General features: G+C 35.1%; 2 protein-coding genes across 2 annotated transcripts; both read left to right on the top strand.

Annotated features, from left to right (window-relative positions):
- The first annotated feature begins 909 nt into the window (after positions 1 to 909).
- Positions 910 to 8,592, top strand: LOC121868344 (glycosyltransferase 8 domain-containing protein 1-like). The gene is made up of 8 exons (XM_042368851.1): positions 910 to 1,048; positions 1,904 to 2,058; positions 2,311 to 2,431; positions 2,676 to 2,817; positions 3,653 to 3,819; positions 4,461 to 4,728; positions 6,005 to 6,117; positions 6,455 to 8,592. The coding sequence occupies exons 1-8, from the start codon at positions 1,024 to 1,026 to the stop codon at positions 6,637 to 6,639; spliced, it is 1,176 nt and encodes a 391-aa protein (XP_042224785.1). The 5' UTR covers positions 910 to 1,023; the 3' UTR covers positions 6,640 to 8,592.
- A 1,030-nt stretch (positions 8,593 to 9,622) lies between these two features.
- Positions 9,623 to 20,202, top strand: LOC121868341 (nucleolar protein 56-like). Its single transcript, XM_042368841.1, has 9 exons — positions 9,623 to 9,728; positions 11,411 to 11,615; positions 13,153 to 13,310; positions 13,763 to 13,971; positions 15,481 to 15,668; positions 16,640 to 17,041; positions 17,602 to 17,784; positions 17,972 to 18,111; positions 19,047 to 20,202. The coding sequence occupies exons 1-9, from the start codon at positions 9,726 to 9,728 to the stop codon at positions 19,266 to 19,268; spliced, it is 1,710 nt and encodes a 569-aa protein (XP_042224775.1). The 5' UTR covers positions 9,623 to 9,725; the 3' UTR covers positions 19,269 to 20,202.
- The last annotated feature ends 385 nt before the right edge of the window (positions 20,203 to 20,587 follow it).

The following is a 20,587-nucleotide window of genomic DNA, read 5'->3' as shown; positions in this document are numbered from 1 at the left end:
ATTTTAATTAATAATTGCTTACTGAAATGATTAAATAGTATTTTTAAGATGTTTCGTGTTTCCGTTTCACTTCCTCAATGATCACCAAGCGGTAGTGGGAAGCAGACGACAGCCAGCGACAGGCCTTGGTCAAGGGGGGGGCTAATTTAAAAAAAAAATCCACCCAGGCCGATGCACTTGCATCGCTCAAAAACTTTGACCGATGCAACGATATCATATGCATCAGTCAAATCATTGACCTATGGGCATTAACGTGACCCCATTGACAGCTACGGTCAAAAGCTGGTAGGCCATGCAGGTCAACTATTTGACCGATGCATATGGTACCTATGCATCGGTCAGAATTTTTTGAACGATGCAAGCGCCGTCTTCAATGAGAGGAGGCCAGTGGCCTGTGTAACATCCCTCAGTTGTTCTTGATAATTTTGTCAAAGGCTATTTAGAAGTCCAGTGCAGTACTGGAGGATTGGTAAAAACAGCCTGAGATATGAAGACTTCATAGCTGAGGGTTGGCGTCATAGTGGCCCTCTTTAAACTTCTCGGGCTGTTTTTACCAATCCTCCAGTAGGCTTCTAAATAGCCTTTGACAAAATTATCAAGAACAATTGAGGGATGTTACACAGGTCACTGGCCTCCTTCTCTCGTCATGACCACCTCTAGTGAGTGATCATTAGGCAAAAGAGGTAAGGTAAATATAGTTGGCCTCGTAGACTATTTTAACAGCTGTTGTTTACATCTAACATTTGTTCGTAAACCCTTCCTTACACTATAAATAACATATATAAAAATTTTGCATTATTCATTCAATAAAAAACATTTTCATAAGACTAAATTAAATAAAACTTCTAGTACATATTCACAGCCAATACTTCGTACTATTATATCCACATTTTAGTGGTAAGTTTGTAGGTGAACAACGCCGCAGGAACACATTCGGACAAGCTTCATGTGGCAGCCGTCAAGGGTCGCTCATGCTCAAACAATCACAAAATAAGTTTACATTCCTGGGCGTCGAGAATAATCATGGTACACACGAAGCTTAAAGTCTGTGAGTAAATCTATACTGAATCAAGTGAGGTACAGGGAATAATGGTCTGAATTAAATTGCATGTCTTAAGTAATATGAAAGTGGGTCCCAAAGGCCTGATAGCTACAGCCCCATAGGAACAGTATTGATGCAACACACTGCATATTACGCCTTCCGTACCAACATGGTTAGCACTGCACTCGATTGCTTTCACATCCCCAAGTATTTAGGCTGTGGATATTTGTCCGATTGTTGGTTAGGTAGGTTTATAGACTAACAGCAGTAGGAGTTGATAAGAATTTGGCGAAACTTAGTGGAAATGCAATTTTCACTCTGTTAAATAAATACATGTAAATGGAAACGAGAATGCACAGAACCTATTAAAACGTGACCTAACCCTACCTAACTTACCAGAAAAATATTTTTAAACCTGTCTAACGACACTAAATGGGTAGAATTAACTGGGAATTTGGAAAAAAATTTGGTGTGTCAGAAAAAATTTCCACAAAGGTTTTTCAGCACACTCCCTAAAGCTTCCTTCAACATCTTACAGCTTAGCCTGGTAGGTACAAAATAACATATTAGTGTAATTAATTTTTGTTTTTTGTTTTTTGCTCCTTTCCCCACACCCCCCAGAAAAAACTTACCAAGTACCTAGATACAGTATTTCTTATCCCAGACCAGTCTAAGCACGTGTTAGTCCAGCCCCAAGAGGTTTGTTCTTACACTGTATTTCATTTTGGATTGAGAATTTGTAATTAAAATGTCTTATTTTCAAGGCTTGTATATACCCTTACATACACAGAATTTAAATTAATAGCAGATTAGCATCAGGTTATTATTGCTTATTAATAATTATTGGGTATGAATTTTCAGGTGTGGTGGTGACTAGTGTTGGCTGGTCACTACTGCTTGCATATGTCATGTCTTCTCTAAAGTGGCAGCCTGGCAGCATTACTGATTCTCAGCGAAGGTCTGCACATGCCAGTCAAGCAGATAATGTACCTTTGGCTAGGGCAGCAAAGAGTCATGTAAGTGCATTATGGGCACTAAGCCTTGTTTGTCCTTGTAGAACTTTAATATATTCAGTGATCATCTGGAGCAACACAGTAAACTTATACTTTATTTATAAATACAAGGTATGAAAAATAGTCAACATATTTAATTGCACAGGTTCAGACTTTTGGACTTATGTTGATATATTACATTACTGTATACAGTACAGTACTCACTTGTGTGTGTATATCACTTCAGCTAAAATGCACACTATTATTTTAATGCAGGTGCTGCTTGGGGAACTCATAGAAGCAGCAAAAATGAACAATGGAAGTCAATCCAAAGCCAGTTCATTGCAAAGAATATTCCCAGGAGTAAGCGCTAGTATTAATAACACGCAAAACTCAGGTTAGTGATGGGATATTTACATCAGTTTGCACTAATTTTCTCTCCCTTTGTCGTTCTCTCTTTATATGCTCTTTTAGAATAAGTAAAAAGTGTACTGTACACATAAGAGTATGTGCACCATCTATGTGTGCTCTCACAGATTCATCGTTTCAGCATCCAAGTAAACTTCTTTTAACTAAGGATCATGAATTGACTAGTAATTAAAGCTGATAATTATCTTCAAATAATCTTCCTCTGATTTTAGGTAAAACTGTGAAAATTGTTATATCTGGAAATGAGGAGACACTATTGGGTGTTACTGCTGCCATGAACAGTGTCGTCACAAACACAAAGTCATCTGTACATTTCTATGTTACTCTACCAAAGATTGTCATCCCAGACTTCAGGTTAGTTGGTAAATTCAAAAAAAATAAAAATGTTTTTATACACCTTTTGAATACAAGTACAACTGTACTTAATATTATGATATGGCATTGTCATCTGTCTATGAAGATGTTAGAATGTCATAGAAGTTTTTCTTGTTTCTAGATTCAAGTTTCTCCTTTGAAGGTCAAATTTCACTTATGTCAATGAGTTTTTGCAGAAATGTACTGGTGTTCTGTTCTCATTACTGTGTTGTCTCATCTACGGTACATGTACTGTATTGGGTGTTTACAAATATGTGTACATACTGTACTTGCAGCTTTTCCAGTCATGGCTGACTATAAAAGTTCCTGTAATAATAATAATAACCCAGGAATAGGATCCCTGTTTTGAAATATAATTATTTTAATTTTCATCTGTGACAGGTTGAGGTGTAAACAAATATGTAGTCAACTATGTTATATTTATCCTGTGTTCCATTTTAAGTATTTTTGTTACAGTAGCTAGTTGTTAACAATTTTTAAATTGATTTTTAAATGCCTCAACTTAACTCTGCTTTTGGTGCTTAATATTCAAAATTTGCTTAGCTTAGTAAAGCTTAATCAGAATGGCATATATTCCTTATTAGTTGTAGAAGTTATGACTTTCTCAGAATTACAACTACTGTATGTACAGTACTACTGTATACAGTGTACTGTACTAATATATTTAAATTTCATGAATTTGTTTATTTTGGGGCTCATGTCTTTACAGTAGTATACTTTTTCTTTCCTCTACTTCTTTATTGTTATTCTTGAACTCTTAACATTTCAATGGAACTTTTTTCTAATTGCCAATCATATCTTTTCTTCATTGAAGGAAATGGGTACTACAAACAAAACTAAAGAAAGTAAATTACACCATTCGGCCACACGTGCGTCTGATGCCAAAGGGAAAGCCTCAGTTTGCCAAAATATACCTTCAGTCAATATTTCCAGATTTGGATGGCAGATTTATTTACCTCGACTCTGATGTCATTGTCCAAGGTAAGTACAGTACCGGTATGTTTGAGACTTTGTACAGTACAGTATATAATTTTTTGTTTTATGGTCATTTTCCATGCGCTTACCTGATGGCAACTGTTGGGTAAAACCAGAATGGGATGTCCCTCACACCCCTCCACTCACCATCACAGACCCAGGGCACCAGCCCAGAAAATGCAGCAGATACTATGTACTATGGGCACAGCTCCGGAAGCACAGCTGTCTTCAGGCATATTGAAGCAATGTCTTATAGCATATCTAAATATTTATTATTGCTGACTAATTGATATCTTGGCCTATTGATGTTTTCCTTAATCTCTAGGATTTTCATTGGAAACTGTTGATCAACCAAATTGAACAGTTCAACTGAAGTTTGTGTTGGTTCAAAGTGTTCCAAGAACGGTATCTGGTGACAGAAAAAATGATTTGTCTGAGATGAGTTAATCTCTGCAGCACATTTGCATTCACCACCCAGTCACTGTAGATTGTCCCATTCATTGTATGATTTACAGTAAATAAGACTTGAATCTCTTGATCCCAATTTCTTGAGGTGTTTTTTTTAGTCTTCCACTTCAACATTTAGTTAAAACAATGTGCTGTATTCTTACTCATTAGCACTAACTTTTACCACTTATTCCTTTCAGGTGATATAATTGAACTGATGGATTTGCCTATGAAAAAATCTTATTTGGGTGCCTTCTCAGAGGACTGTTCATCAGGCTCTAAATGGTTCGGTTTGGCAAAGCCTCGTTACTCAGCACACATCAACCTGAAGCATCCCAAGCTGAGAGGAGTCAAGATCAAACCTAAATCCTGTACCTTCAACACAGATGTTTTTGTGGCAGACATGACTGTTTGGAAGAGTTCAAATGTTTCACTTCTCTTAGTGGACTGGGTGAACAGTAGTAAACAGTGAGTTTTTGTTCTTTTAAAAACAAATACATACTGTACTGTACTGTACTGCACTGTAATTATATAAAATGATAGTTTAATCGTTATATGGGATTTGATTTGGCTGATCTGATGGATGTTACATTATTGAACACGTCTTTTTTAGATTTTAAAGACTCAATTTATATTAATATATACAGTACAGGTATCCCTTGCCTAATGAATGGGTGAGGGTCCTGGAAAACCATTCATTTTGGTGAAATTTTGTATCACAAATAAAAGAACAAATGGGGAAAAATAGGGTTTGGTTCCCAATGAGGAAAAAAAATTACCTAACTAATGAAAAATAGCTTTTGTTAAACAAGAAAGAGGGGTTAACTGAGGAAATTTGTATTAGCTAATTTTCGTATTTCGAATGTTTGTAGTGCGAGGGATACGTGTATATGATGGCCTTACTCCAAGTTTGTGAAATACTGTAACACACTGCAGTTTAATTGAATTATGTCATAAGCTGGGTCTTAGGCCTTCCCAGACTTTGAAGATATGTGATGTGGAGGACTGTGGTTGCCAACCTTCAGATATGAGGACAATACTCTGATTGATTAAGTCATTACATTTTCTATATAATACGGTCTTCCCCAATTTTTGGAAATTTGTTTTACGGGAATTCACTGTAATGGAAATGGTTAATCTATGTAATCTATGACTAAAATTCAATTAAAACAAAGCAAAACTCATTACTATACAGTAACAGAAACTTTAGTAAAAATAAATACAAAATTAATATATTTTAGAAGAAAGAAAAAAGTAGCACTTTCCTGCCTTAAAACATCCGAGACAGAACCACACATTTCTACCAATTTGTCAGCCAATCAGCTAATTTAGAGATGTGTGTTGTTGCTGTTGCGTTGTTTGTGCATGCCGTAACATAACAAAGTTTGTTGTGTAATGTGTATTTGTTACATTGTAGAGTCAAGATTTTGTCGCATAGGAACCTATCTCCACTTATATTAATGGGAGTCTATATACAGAATTTTTATTTAAGGCAAGATTTTATGGAAGCTAACCCTTCTGAATATTGGGGAATGACTGTATATGATTTGATATTTTTATGTATCAAGGTACAGTATACATAATTTTGTTTTGAATGGATATGAATAATTTACTTAGTTCTGTATTGTATTGTTCATTATAAATAGATGGGTACAGTAAGTAGGTAGATACATTACTTTTAAAATGAGGTGTCCAGTGAGAAGCATGCTTACAGAAGAGTTAATAACATGTTCATTATCAATAGTGATCCCCTCTATGGACTGGACCCAGAGGCAGACGAGGCAGAAGCGGCAATGCTGATTGTTATGTACCGGCGTGTGTTGCCCCTCCCTCACCTCTGGCATGTTAGGGACCTCGGTAAAGTATTACTGTAATCCTTTAATTATTATAAAACTATGATTCAATTATTAATTTATTAATTCATAGTATCTATCCTACTTTTCCATTTTATTAGTGTTTTTACAATTTAATTATTTAGCTTATCTTTGTAAAGAACTGGAAATTAACCACTAAAAGGGGTAAGGTTAAACTTTGTTCAGTTTTGATATTTCTGCCAATAATGGTCAATACCGTACTGTACCTTAATATTTTATATGTTTTGAAAGTGATGAAATATTCAGAATTGTGTGACACTAAAACTTAATTTTGTATGACTGTTGCTAGTGGACTCAACCAAACTGATATTTTTTTTCAGGTGTAATACCGGGGGCAAGCTACTCAAAACAGTTTATTCAAAAGGCCAAGTTACTACACTGGAATGGTCATTATAAACCCTGGTCTCGACGAGCTTCATTCATGGAGTCATGGTTTAAATATTATGTTCCTGACCCTAACAAGAAGTATAAGCCAATCAAGATATTTTCTCAAGAAACCAAATGAGCATCTAATTATAAACCTTGAATTTCCTAATTAAAACTGAAATGCTCAGTACAGTAGTTACTAAATGCTTTACAAATTATGTACTGCATGTCTAGATTGGTGCTTTGCAAGTGAAACTGAAGAGATAATGTGATAATTGAAATATTACGCTTAAAAGTCCATGTTAATTGTTAATCTAATAAGTTAAGGCATATTGCATTTTTTATTAAAAGAAAATATAAATTATTTTTGACAATACTGTATAGTAAATTTGTTTATTTCACTAAAATTACAAGATGACCTGCAAATTATTTACTGCACTTTCTTTATTCCATTTTTTTTTTTTTTTTTTTCATGTTTTCTTTCCTTGAAATTGAACAAAATTTATCATTCACATATCTTTACCTTGTGGCAAATGCCATCATTTTCTGTCTACAGCAGAATGTACAACAGCATACAATATTTTAACCATTCTGGTTTCTATGTAAGATACTGTACATTATAGTAGTAGCAGTCATTTTATTTAAAACCTATCTCGATTAATCCTTTCACTGCGTTTCCCGCACTTGCCATTTTATTCTGGCTACCGCCAGACAATTTTATTCAGTTTAGGGTAACCTCCTGCAGCCAAAGGGTTAATATACATTAGTACTTCAAACCAAAGAGGTGATTCCAATAGCTCTCCATTTGTCAAGTACTGTAATTTGCTTGCTGTTTTACATGTATGTACAATATTAGAATGCACTATGCCAAGTCTTTCTTAAGTACAAGAACAAAACTCACCCCTTGCATCTTTGTTTCGTGATTGGGACTTAGTTATATTGTATATATTAGCTTGTTCAAAGGGGTTTACTGTACAGTATACAAACATCATTAGAGTTCACTGAATTGTGGCTTCAATATTGTTTAAAGGATTCAAAATACCGTTCTGGTGTGATGTATTATTTTCTTGTACATTGTACAGTATGTGGTTCTTACATTAATATTTTATATGTTATAGTGTACAGTAATTAAGTACAAGATTTTTTGTACTGATAACCAAAGCCAGTAATTCATGACAGTTGCAATGTTCTTATAGAGGTGATAATGGTAAAGATGAGCCATTTGTGGTTTGAAAGAGGAAGAAAGGTCATTTTTTTCAAAGTATGGGTTATATACAGGGGGTCCTCACTATCCAAGTCATCGATATCCATGGTTTTGCATTTACAAGCCCAAATTATTGCTGAACTATACATAAAATGTCCCTGCAATAACGAGGAATAATATCCATGGAGCTTGGAAGTCTCAACAGAGAATGATTCACATCTCCCGTCATACCGATGCACATCCCCCAGCCTCCACCACGCTCATTCCCATGTACAGTACTCATGTTCACCCACCATAAACAGTGACTAGCCTCCTGCAGTTCTCTACAGGTATTGTTTTCCATGTGCATTCTTAAAAAATCATTGCTAAACTAGGTGCTGTCCCTAAAAGGAATCATAACAGCTATAGACTGGACGTGAAATAGGAGGTTATCAGTCGAAAGAAAAGAGGTGAGCATGTGATGGACATCTTAAGTGCTCTTCAGATTCCTGAGTATCCGAGTATAAGTGGTGATTTTCCAGTCCGTATTAGCCTCGAATAATGAGGACTTCCTGCATTGACAATTTTTCAGGTGTTTGAGGATACTATAGTTGTAGCCAGTGTATACTGTACTGTACTTGATTTGCAATAGGGTTTCATTCCTGAAAACATTTTGTAAGTTGATTTTTTGTAAATCAAAGCACATTTACCCATAGACTACAAATATACAAGAAATCCCAAATATGTATTAAAGTACAGTACTGTACTATAAAACATGTGTTTAATGATGTTTTTGGGTATACACAATGAAAACAGTACTGTATAAACCAAAAATAAACACATACTTTTGCAACAACTATACACCTTCAATTGTACTTAATTTGCATATATAAATTTAAGAATACAGAATGATTTTCTTTTATTAAGTTTTCCAATATTATATGCGAGTAAATGAGAAGAAATTGGAGTCCGGCAACTGGATGAGTGATTGTGTGGTGGAGTGGAGATCATTATACTGTACAGTACTCGGTACTGTACTTGTTTTATGTGAGTTTGAGGTCTGTCATTTGGAAGTTGTAGGAGAATAATGAAATGCCAAGTATGCATATTGGTAGTATAAAAACCTGTTATTTTCCTTATTACAGTACATAGAAGAAAGTACAAAATTTGAGAATTTTATTTATAGCTTGGGGCTTTCGTTTTTAAGTGAAAGCATAGTACAGTTTTTTTTTTAATTTCAAATTTTCAGAAACTGAAGCTTTGTAAGTTGGGAAATACCTGTAACTGAAAATTTACAGGATTGAGGGTAATTCTTGGGCACACCTCTGATAAGCTAGAGAGTTCAGTGCACTAGGCCTGCAAAGGTGTGAGAGGTAACTTGGTCGTAAGTTGTGGCTCCATCTAACTACTATACGTGTCTACTGGCCAATGGTTCAAAAAAGGAGTGCACCCCATCTTTAAAAGGAAATGCCAAAGGATAGAGCTATTTATTAATTTATGCAGTTTTACAAAGATTTAGCTATTGGTTAGGTTAGTGAAGCTGAGCAGGTAGGACTGGTAAAGTCTATTAGAACCGGTGGAAATATTCCTATTGAGGTAGGGTGTTTAATCATCAGGTAAAATAAGCTGGGGTTCCTAATCTTCATGAGACCTTTAAATTTACGATAAAATTAATACTTGTAATACAGTATTGAATTATCACACAATTCACTTATATCACACACTCGTTTATAGTGTCAAGTTATCATTTCACATATTTAGCAAAGTAACACTTTTTAATGAACCAAGAAGGAGTATATTAATGAATAAGTAAACTAAAACAAGTGTTATTGCGCATGTTGACGCTCACGTTCATATACTGTAGACAGTTTGTTAAACACGTTGTGATTGGCTAGCGGAGCAAAATATCCTTTGATCAGCCAATCACAGACGAGTTTTAAGTATGGTAAATGTGTTTATGAAGGAGAGCTGGAGAGGACTGCCACTGTGCCACATGGGGAATAGTTGTCTAGGAATTGTAAAAAAGACCTCGTGACGCTAAAATGGTGAGGTTATGATATGAATGAGTTGTGTGGCGTGAAGTAGAGTGTTGTGTCACTGTACAGAGTTGTTGTAGTGTTAACTTTAGTCATCAACGCAGAACAAAACTGTCGGGGTTAGTTTAGTGGATGGTGACCCGCTTGTTAACATTAGCACGTGGGCTGTAGTGCCTTTATTTGGAGATACTTTTAACTTGTATTATCTCTTTTGTGGTTAAGGCTTGGTATTGGCATGATTTAAGAAATAAGGCTGGATTATTATGTAAATAAGTATCTTGGTCTGTTTTAATCAATTAGGAGTGTGCTCTACGAACGTCATGGAAAAAATAGAATTGCAGAAGGATCCGTGCTTATTAATAAAAAAAATAAATGTGAAAATTGACCAAAATGTTCTTAATACACTTCATACTGAAAAGGGTAATTAATTAGGAAACTATTACCTCCAGAAGGAGTGAGATTTCGTTCATTTTTCCAGCTTGTTCTTAATATGGTAAGTATTTTAAAAGGTGACAACTTTTTTAGTTTGCGAGTATTTTTAGTCTATCAATGATCATAAATCACCTGTAGTGGGTAGGGCATGAAGGATGAGGGGAAATGCTAGCTAAAACACGGTGAAAACTGATCATGACACAAAAATGATTGCTCAAAGTGCTTTTGTACTTGAAATTAATTATTTACTGTAAATACTCCTCCAAAAAAATTGCCGAATCAGCGTATGTAGTCGTCTGCTCTGTTAGTTTACAACCATCCACTCAGTCTGAACGTACTCTTCACATTCACAAAATATGTTAAATTTCACCATGACGCTTCAACAAAGTTGCTTTCATTGGTACCAGATACCAAAATAAGTACAGTAGTTTACTTTCTGTTCAATATGGGGGGGGGGGGTGGGCTAGGAAGTTAGGTAAGGTTAGGTAGGTTTCTTTGGTTGGTTAGGCCAGGTTGCTATTGGGTTCTAGTAAATGTTGCCTCTTAAAATACTTACTATAATGATAAGAACATCTGTGGAAATAATTAACGGAATCAAACAGCTCCTTCTGATGGTAGTGCTTTTCTACAAGAATCAAAACACAATCTGATAGGTTAGAATCACTTGTATTGCAGTACAGTACTAATTTCTTAATTTATTGCTGGTAATTTCACTGAAGATTGAGAATCTCAAATTGAGGAAAATAATTTTGGCTGGGACACGGGACAAATCTTGTCTCCCACAATGGCTAAGGATTGAATGATTCTTGAGAAACATAACCTTGAGTAAGACACGTCCATACAATTAGCTGGTGAATAATTGTTTTAAAATAAAGATGAAAATTTATTCAGTTTTGTCTGTAGAGTGCGGTATACCCTGTATACAGGTACACCTCGACTTACAACCATCCGAACATACGACCGCCGCAGTCGTACAAATTTATTTTCAAATTATGTATTTTCGAGTCCCAACGTTAGTGATCGCGCTGCTTACTGACAAAATTTTTGTTTGTAATTCCCTTTAAAATGGCTGGCCAGCGTAAAAGTGTGAGTTCTCGTGGTGCTGAGAAGAAAGAGACACCCATTTTAGATTTTCTATGTATTATTTAAGCATTTTTGACTTACGACCTGGTTGTCGGTCCCTAACCCCGTCGTAAGTCAGGAACTAACTGTACAAAATAATACGGAGTTCTAATAATTTATATTCTCATTTCTTTCAGACAACATTATGTGTGCTGCTCGAGCACGCCTCGGGCTATGGCCTGTTCAGAGTGAAAGAATTTGAAGAAGTGGGCACATTTTTGCCTGAAGTAGAGGAAGCAGTTACTGAACCTAGCAAGTTTATGCAGGTGGTGAATTTAATAGGCTTTAAAGCCTTCACCTCTGCTGCATCTGCCCTTGGAAATATCAATGCCATAACTGAAGGTACGCTTGGATACTTTGATGAAATATTGTACAGCATAGTACTGTAGTTGAGTTTGGTTTTGCAGAAAAATTTAATGTTTTAACCTAATTATACAGTACTGTACATATAATTTTTTGTTCATGGTATTGTGAAACAAGTTCTTTGTCTATTAGCATTTCTGCTGTAATAGTTTAAACTATATATACAAAATTAGACTTAAATTATATCATTAAATTATGATTTTATTCTTCCTTTTTTTTCCCTGGGAATACCCCCCTAGTTGTAAGGATTAAAGGGATCTTTTTTTTTACACTGCCACTTTTGTATCTTTTAAGGGAATTTAAATGTACGTCTGCTGTCTAATATATATAATGTCAATTCTTTTGTGCTACTTCTAATAATATATGGTTATATGACTGTTATATAAGAAGGTGATGATTGTTACCTATCCTTGAGTCTCTCCAGCCATGCACTTAATCTTCAGATAAGTTTAGGTGAGGGGTTTATGTAACTCAAAGGCTATTATCATGGCTTCTTTGAATGATGATGTATCTACCATTTTTAGTTTTCTTAGGCTATGAAGGTTTTAATGTGTATAATTACAAGTTGATGCACTATTTGATGAGGGTGGACCATGGTTTAGTATGTATCTCTTTACTGTATTGAGCCAAGAAAAGACGAAAGAATGTGCAATATATATATATATATATATATATATATATATATATATATATATATATATATATATATATATATATATATATATATATATATATATATATATATCATATACATATACCTACAGTGATATATATATATATATATATATATATATATATATATATATATATATATATATATATATATATATATATATATATATATATATATATATATATATATATATATATATATAAACACCAAAGTGGAGTTGTAATAATTCTCAACTACTTTTAAGCATTTTAGAAAACAGGAATGGGACACATCAGTCAAGTGGATACAGCCTTTGCCTCCTGTCCTTGGGGTTTGTACCTCACACCCTCGCCCCCAATTCTGCACAGCTGTGAATGAGTACCTAACTTCACAGTTGGGTAAGAGTAAGCAGTCAAGCCCAAAACTGGCCACATTGCCTCCTTATGTAGTAAAAAAAAAAAAAAAATCTACAGTAGTCCTGTATCCACACTGTCCGTAAAAGGCTACCAGGTGTATGGGATATACTTAAAAAAAATCCTTCTTGTTTAAACCTCTAATGGTCTTACAATGCAGAGTGTATCACTAAGAGCTCCCATGCTGGCCCAGCCCTCCCACTCAGCCTTATCTCACACTGAGAGCACCCCTCCCATAAGCAGAAATGCTTCCCACTAGCCTTGTGGACTGGCAAATGCATCTCTAAGGGTGCAATTTGGGTCTGGATTATTAAATTGAAAAGCTGTTCCTGTTACTGACTCAACTTGGGTCGCGAGATTGTAAAGGACGGGGGGTTGAGATTTCCAACTATGGCCATGAGTACCAGAGGGTTTATTATGTAATAATTATAAATAAATTCTATTATTTCAGGTGTGCTAACAGAGGAACTCTCTGCCTTTTTGGAGACCACCGTCCCAAAACCTAAGAAGAAGAAGCGGGTCCAGTTAGGTGTGACTGATCCTAAGTTAGGCGCTGCTATCAATGAAGCCTTGAAGATCCCATTTACACACACAGGAGTTGTTCCTGAAGTAAGCATATTATTTCATTACTTTTTATACCTAACTGATGTGTAATTTATGGTGTGATATTTTGACTGTTTCTTAATTTGTGTGTGTGCTTATTCCCATCTTATCCCTTGCAGGCACAGTAGAACACACAGTATATATTTTGTTCACTACATTTGTGATATATTACTCAAAATTTCCTCTGTAACTATAATAGATACCCTTAACCTCGATAATCACTTTCCTCAAACACGCTTTAGAGCCTCGCCTGTTCAAAAGTCTTTAGATCAGTACCTCTACAAATAAGTGAATTTTTTTATAGCTGACTTTAATTCTATGGTCATCTGCTTTAATAATGTTCTGTATATAGAAATGAGCCACCTTTAATGTCTTAAATTTTTTTTTAATAATGCTGCATTAAATTCTTGATTTTTTCTCTAATTGGTATGAAATGTTTCAATGTTTCATTTCACCAGATTATTCGTGGTATCAGGACACACTTAACCCACTTTGTAAAAGGCCTGACTCCAGCATCTATGAAACAAACTGAGCTTGGTTTAGGCCACTCATACTCAAGAGGAAAAGTTAAGTTCAATGTCAACAGAGAAGACAACATGATTATTCAAAGCATTGCTTTAGTTGATCAACTTGACAAGGATATCAACACATTTGCTATGCGTATCAAGTATGTATTATTGTATTACTAGTATCAGTGATTAGAGTTTTGTGATACAGGAGTACTTCTTTTTAAAATTCATTATTTCATCCTTGTACAAACATGATTTTTATAACTACAGTATCTCATCTAAATTTCCTTATTTTATTGCCCTTTTATATATCATTAGATAAGATTTTAATGAAAAGTCATGGTTTGTTATATTGTTTTTGCATTCACCAAAAAGTTATTCCTTCGCTACTCATGCCCTAAAGTAGCATAAATATCGAGTTGAGCAGTATTGAAAAAGGGTAAGTTGAATTAGGAAATCAATATAGCTAAAGTGTTTCATGCTCTGTAATCATGTACAGTAGAGCGTCGATATAACACGAGATAGGTTCCAAGAGAGGTCGCTTTATACCAAATTCGCACTAAATCGAAGTGTTGTTTCAATGGAATAATTTAGTTTGGTACTTAAAAGAAACACAAAATATTAAAAAGACTGAGAGTCTACCCAGGTGCACCTCAGCCCATCTAGAATGAACAAAACATTGTTTTTTGTAGTATATTATGTTAAAACAAACACTCATAAATCAACACAGCTAAAATTAAGGGATGGGAAATGGTCTGTTTACTGGCTGGGAAGATGGGGGGGAAGGGAGGGAAGTGATGTGTTTGACAGTTGATGCCAAGGTCTAGTGCTTATTTATTTATCTGTTCTTTAGAATGACTAAGTTTTTTCTCTTATAAAATGTCACTGAACTAACATGGGAGAATATAATTAACATGCTGGAATTATTATAAGATAGTGATTAATTTGAATATAAACATGCTATAGCTCGTATTAGATGTACAAATTTTAGTTCTAATTTAAGAATTTTATTACAGAGAGCAAATTTTTTTTATCTGTTGTGCAAAATATGTGACGTTTATATTCAAAATATTTGCTGTCTTGCAAGGATTCCAGCAATACAAATTATATTCTCCTAACTTTAGTCTGTGACATTATATAAGATAAAAACTTTTAGCCTAAAATACCAAACCCTGGCTGGGAAGATGGGGGGAAGGGAGGAAGGTGAGGGAAGTATCCATGTTTGACAGTTGGCGCCAAAGGTTTGGTGAAGTATTTATTTGTTTATTTATGTCCTTTAGTTTCAGTATGTTTTTCGCTTATAAAATGTCACAAGTGACCAGAGAGAATATAATTTACATTGCTGGAGTTCTTATAAGATACGGTAGTGATTAATTTGAATATAAACATGCTATAGTTTGCACTAGACAAAAATTTTAGTAATCATTTAGTACATTATTTTGAGTTCTGTACATGTACAGTACAGCTTTGCCCTGAGGACAGTGTAGCGTGCCCAGAGAAACATTAGGCACAAAATATTAAATATGTTGTGTCAGATTGACTCGCGCAAAATAGGAAAGATTCGCTTTAAATTAAAACATTGTCCTTAATTGTGGGTGTCGCTTTAAATCGATAATCTTAAATTGAACCACTTTAATTCGACGTTCTACTGTATATCCTTTTTGCAGAGAATGGTACTCCTACCACTTTCCAGAGCTCGCCAGGATAATTACTGACAATTATCAGTATTCATTGTGTGCCAACTACATCAAGGACCGCAAAAGTCTTAATGAAGAGTCTCTGGAAAAATTAGAGGAGATTTTAATGGACTCTGCCAAAGCTCAGGCCATATTAGATGCTGCTAGAATGACGATGGGTAAGTAATAATTTATCATGGATTTCCTTCCTAGTCTTTTGCTTTTGTTCTATTGTTCTTCATCATCATCTTTTGTACTTCCCACACACCATCCTGATACACCTGGTTCAAGCCCCCAACAATGGGTAATGTATTCTTAACTGGGCTAATATATACGAAAATTACATAGACTCTGTCCATGGAACTAACTTACAGTACAGGGAAACATTCCTTGCTACATTTTCCATCTTACATAGCTTACCTAGTCATATGTGTTACTTCTATCATCTGATGCTTTGTGAGCATGAAACATCATAATTGTCTGAGTAAGCTATTTCTTACTTATATTTTAGAATTCTTGTTTGATAAATAAGGTCAGCTGTTAAGTGATTCTTACAGAAATATTATATCTGATTAATTAACCAGACTCAACAACTAAACTTCTGGTTAAAACTAGAGACCAGAAACAAGCAAATGTAAACATTGTTTTAATATAATCCTTCTGGCTGTGCTTCCCATCTGAGAGTGAATATGATTTCTGTTTGTCACTGTAATAGGCTATTTACTTTTATTTTTTATTCGGTGTTGAAGTTTGTACATTCCCTTACACGTTACTGAGCCATTTACTTTTTTCAACGTTAAAATCCAATATTCCAGATTAAAGGGAAGGATTTTGGTGTGCCGTTTGATTTACAAGGTGGAAGGGGGTGGACAATTAAGGAGATAGAAAGATGGATTGAAAGAAGTACTAGGAGGAGGACAATGGACATCCACGAACCGGTTGAAGGCATTAATGATAGAGAGAGCACAGCCATGAGTACCGGAAAGGAGATTCTGTTTTTACTCTTGTTTGCAGGAAGCCTGCAATACAGCAAGACAAGGCTTGTAAGACTAAAACAAAAATATGTTTGAATTATTCCCACTCTTTTTTTTTTTTTTTAAGTTGCATATAATTAGGAGTTGGAAGCAAGTAATAATGAATTCTTTTTCAGGTATGGACATTTCCCCTATTGACTTGATGAATATTGAACGGTTTGCAAAACGAGTGATTGGATTATCAGAATATCGCAAACAACTGGCAACATACATGAAGGGCAAAATGGCGTCTGCAGCACCTAATTTGGCAACACTTATAGGAGAAGTGGTAGGTGCTCGCCTTATCTCCCATGCTGGATCATTGACCAACCTAGCTAAATATCCTGCTTCAACTGTACAGATCCTGGGAGCTGAGAAGGCCCTGTTTCGTGCCATTAAGACCAAGAGCAATACTCCAAAATATGGCCTCATCTTCCATTCCTCATTTATTTCACGTGCTGGGACAGCTAACAAGGGAAGAATCTCTCGTTACTTGGCCAACAAGTGCTCCATTGCATCAAGAATTGATTGTTTTACAGGTGAGATGAGCTCTATTTATGATAAAGTGAAATATATTTGTTGCGTAATAGACCAGATGATTTGGAATATGGAAGTTGTTTTCAGTTGAGTATCATCTTGGTGATCAAGATTTGGAATTGATAGGTAAAGATACATTAAGTAATGGAAACAAATCTATGTACAATTGTACATGTTGCATGCAAGTTATGGTTCATATTTCTACATCCCTTTTTGTAGTGGGGAGTAGAGAAAGATTATCAAATAGATAACAAGAAAGGGACTGAATATATTTCAGGGTTCCTTCAATCAATATATCTGAAAACTCAAAAGATTCTTTACTGATGTAGTGTAGTGTATACCTCCCAAGGGATACTTGCATCACAGGGTGCATGCACAGTAGCCTAAACTCTCAGCTCTTGCCCTCAGGTAGCTTCTTCATCAATGTTGCTCCTATTTATAGATTTTTATTTTTATTTTTTTGGGGGGTTTTATGGGAGTTTGGAGTACAGTATAACCCAGTTGCATGAGTGGAGGAACCTAAGGTTGATCCCCCTGAACATTTTTCCATTTGTTTCAACAGAAAATTTGACTACAGTGTTTGGTGAAAAACTACGTGACCAAGTTGAAGACAGACTAAAGTTTTATGAGACAGGAAACATACCTCGAAAGAATGCCGAAGTTATGAGTGAAGCACTTGTTGAACACAATAATTTGTTGGATAAAGAAAAGAAGACAAAGAAACGTAAGCATGAGGACGTAAATGGTAAGTAAATTTCTTTTTTGAGTTGTTCTCTCAAAATCTTGTGTTATGTCTTAAAATTAAACTAGTTTTTCCTCTCAATGAAAATCAACTTTCCCAAGCTGCCTGAAGTCCACTATGAGGGCAGTTGAAGCATTATCTTCTCAGAATCACAAACCCATTTGATCCAATCTTTTGTATCATAAATTAGGTGAAGCTGTTGACAATGAAGGAGATACAGAAGAAATCCCAAAGAAAAAGAAGAAGAAGACCAAACAGCCTGTAGTTGTGGAAGCAACAGAAGACGTTGCTGCCGAACCAGAAGAGGTTGTTGCTGCTGAACCACAAGAGGTTAGTTGTAGCTGCTACTAAATATTATTGATTCTTCAAATTTTTTTTGCTGTACATTTAATTTATTAGAATACACAGTACAGTGTGTAAGGGTGCAAGTATGATTTCATAGTACTGTGGATTTAACTGTATCCTAGAGATGTCAACAAGGAGTGTGCATGTCATGTGTCAAATAACAACTGTCAAACACATTGTACCACTTATATCCCTGCCATAAATATGGAGGAGCATACTGTACTTTGTCATCTTTTATATTGACATTCACTATTATTTTTTATCTAAAACATCACATCTTGATTTATTCACTTACATATGTAATTTTCCTTCTGAATTACCCACCAGGCCTATGTCATCTACAAACAGTAATTGACTTGTTACCCAATACCAACCTGTATTCTTCTTCATCAAACTTGTTCCCCTCTCCATTGCTCTTGTTTTTTCCTCTTACCAACACGTTCATGAAAATGTTAGTTACACAGCCTTGAAGTAGACCTTGTTTCACACTTTCTGGCAATTCCCTATATCCATAATTTTTCAATGCCTCCCACATCTCTTCTGTCATTTCAGTAATGTGCCTTTTCCTGTCAGTAATTTAAGAATAGTGTGAGGGCTTGAAATAGATGAAATTAGGTATATAGGTTTTTATATTTTTTAACTCCAGTTGGAGTGGTAAGAATGAACTACAGCAAATGAATTCTAGCCATTGCAATATAGCAGATAAAGACTGAGCAAATTAAAAAAAAACAAAACATGAGTACATCCCCTAGACTGAATATTTAGTTGAAATGTATTAATGTGTATTTACATCTTTCTTTAATGTCTATGTGTTTACTAAGGTGCAGTGGAAGTTCTGCTCAGGTATCATTTGCATCGGTGTGTTTTTACTGTCCTGTGCATCATTCTATAGTATAAAATATTAATGACTTACATTTTAGCCTGCAGAAAATGGTTCTGTAGAGAAGAAAAAGAAGAAGAAGAAAAAGAAGGCACAAAATATTGAAATGGGGGTAAATGGTGAGGAAGAATTAGTGCAAGAGGTGCAGGCTGAGGTGAATGGCGGAGCAGAAGAGCAACCAATGGAGGTGGTGCCAGAAGCAGGAGTTGCAAAGAAAAAGAAGAAGAAGAAGAAGCAGAAGCAAGAAGTGACTGCTGATTAAACCTCTTATACTGATAGGTCTAGAACATATAATAATTCAGATCTATACCTGCATAGCCTTCTACACAAAATTTATACAGTATATGATGGGTGTCTCAACTAGAAAGCAAGACATCATTATTGCTTCTCATGGTAAAACTTTTTCTAGTTCTTTAGATATTTTCTAGGTTCTTTCACATTACTATAATTTCAGCTTTCAAGAAGGTTTTTCTTCAGAAATTATTGATGAATGAAAATAGGAAATGTAATGTAATGTATTTTGTCATGGATAATGTGTTTCAAAAATATAACTTACAAAATTACAATTTTTTTAATAACTTTGTAATTTAATTTGTCCAGTCCTGCTTAAGACATGGAATTAAAATTGGTACTGTATGTAACTTAATTTGTCCAGTCCTGCTTATGACATAGAATTAAAAATTTTACTGTATTAAACATGAACATGAGTTTGGAGAATGATGGTGTGGGATGTGGGTCGGCTGGTGCTCGCTGGTAACACTACCTTGATGGGCCACTTAAAGGGTGGTTGTACAGTTTGGGGGCAGCAGTGTTAGGTGGTGACTGGCATTAAGTGAATTTTGAGGAGATACAATACTTCTTGGTGTAAGGTGTAGAAATATGCCAAATAATATTTGAGCCCTCGATGTGAAAGGGGAGTACCATAGCGGAACACGGTTATGGCAGCAGTAAGAATGATTGAATGAATGTGTGCACCTGTTTTTATTTTAGCCATCCTGGATTAAGCAGAAAGACTTAAGCTACTTGTTAAATGGTTAATTTGTTTGAAGTACCTGTATATTGTTTTTCTTTGAGATTAAATATAGTTTTATTAAAATAGTTGAAACTGCATTTACAAGCAAAAGTACTTTGCCCTGTCTGTGATTTCCAGCATCATACTGTGAACCATACGCATCATTAAATCATTGGTCACATAATTTTGTTTAATTATATTCTTTTGCGGTCCATCAACATATGTAGTCAGTGTTCATGCTACGAGATTGCATTGTTCTCTGAGGCCAAACCACAAAATATTGACGGTATTTAATAGCATTGGCTATACAGTAAGTCCATTTTGCTATCCATACAGTATCTCTCTATTTCTTTGGCTGAGACATGTTTAGTTTGCTTATGTGCATACCTTCATGAGCTACTTTTAGGTCAAGTTCAGTCTTCACTCAATAGTGCATTTTCATTTAGTGGCCAAGATCAGTTCATGTCTTCATAAAATCTAGTTCCATTTTCAGGCTGGTATATGAAGGGACTCCTGTCTAAAATAATTGGCATGGAGCAAAAGAGGGATGACAGATCACAAACAGTAAG

Source organism: Homarus americanus, unplaced genomic scaffold (genome assembly GCF_018991925.1).
Source record: "Homarus americanus isolate GMGI-L3 unplaced genomic scaffold, GMGI_Hamer_2.0 scaffold19318, whole genome shotgun sequence".
NCBI lineage: Eukaryota > Metazoa > Arthropoda > Malacostraca > Decapoda > Nephropidae > Homarus > Homarus americanus.
The sequence above is the reverse complement of the archived record's forward strand: the minus strand, read 5'-3'. Positions and strand labels throughout refer to the sequence as shown.

Excerpts from the sequence above, each read along its gene's own strand:
- LOC121868344 (XM_042368851.1), top strand. The coding sequence starts at position 1,024 with ATGGTACACACGAAGCTTAAAGTCT. Across the intron at positions 2,818-3,652 it reads ATTGTCATCCCAGACTTCAG|GAAATGGGTACTACAAACAA; the intron begins GTTAGTTGGTAA and ends TCTTCATTGAAG. Across the intron at positions 3,820-4,460 it reads CTCTGATGTCATTGTCCAAG|GTGATATAATTGAACTGATG; the intron begins GTAAGTACAGTA and ends TATTCCTTTCAG.
- LOC121868341 (XM_042368841.1), top strand. Across the intron at positions 13,972-15,480 it reads ACATTTGCTATGCGTATCAA|AGAATGGTACTCCTACCACT; the intron begins GTATGTATTATT and ends TCCTTTTTGCAG. Across the intron at positions 15,669-16,639 it reads TGCTGCTAGAATGACGATGG|GTATGGACATTTCCCCTATT; the intron begins GTAAGTAATAAT and ends ATTCTTTTTCAG.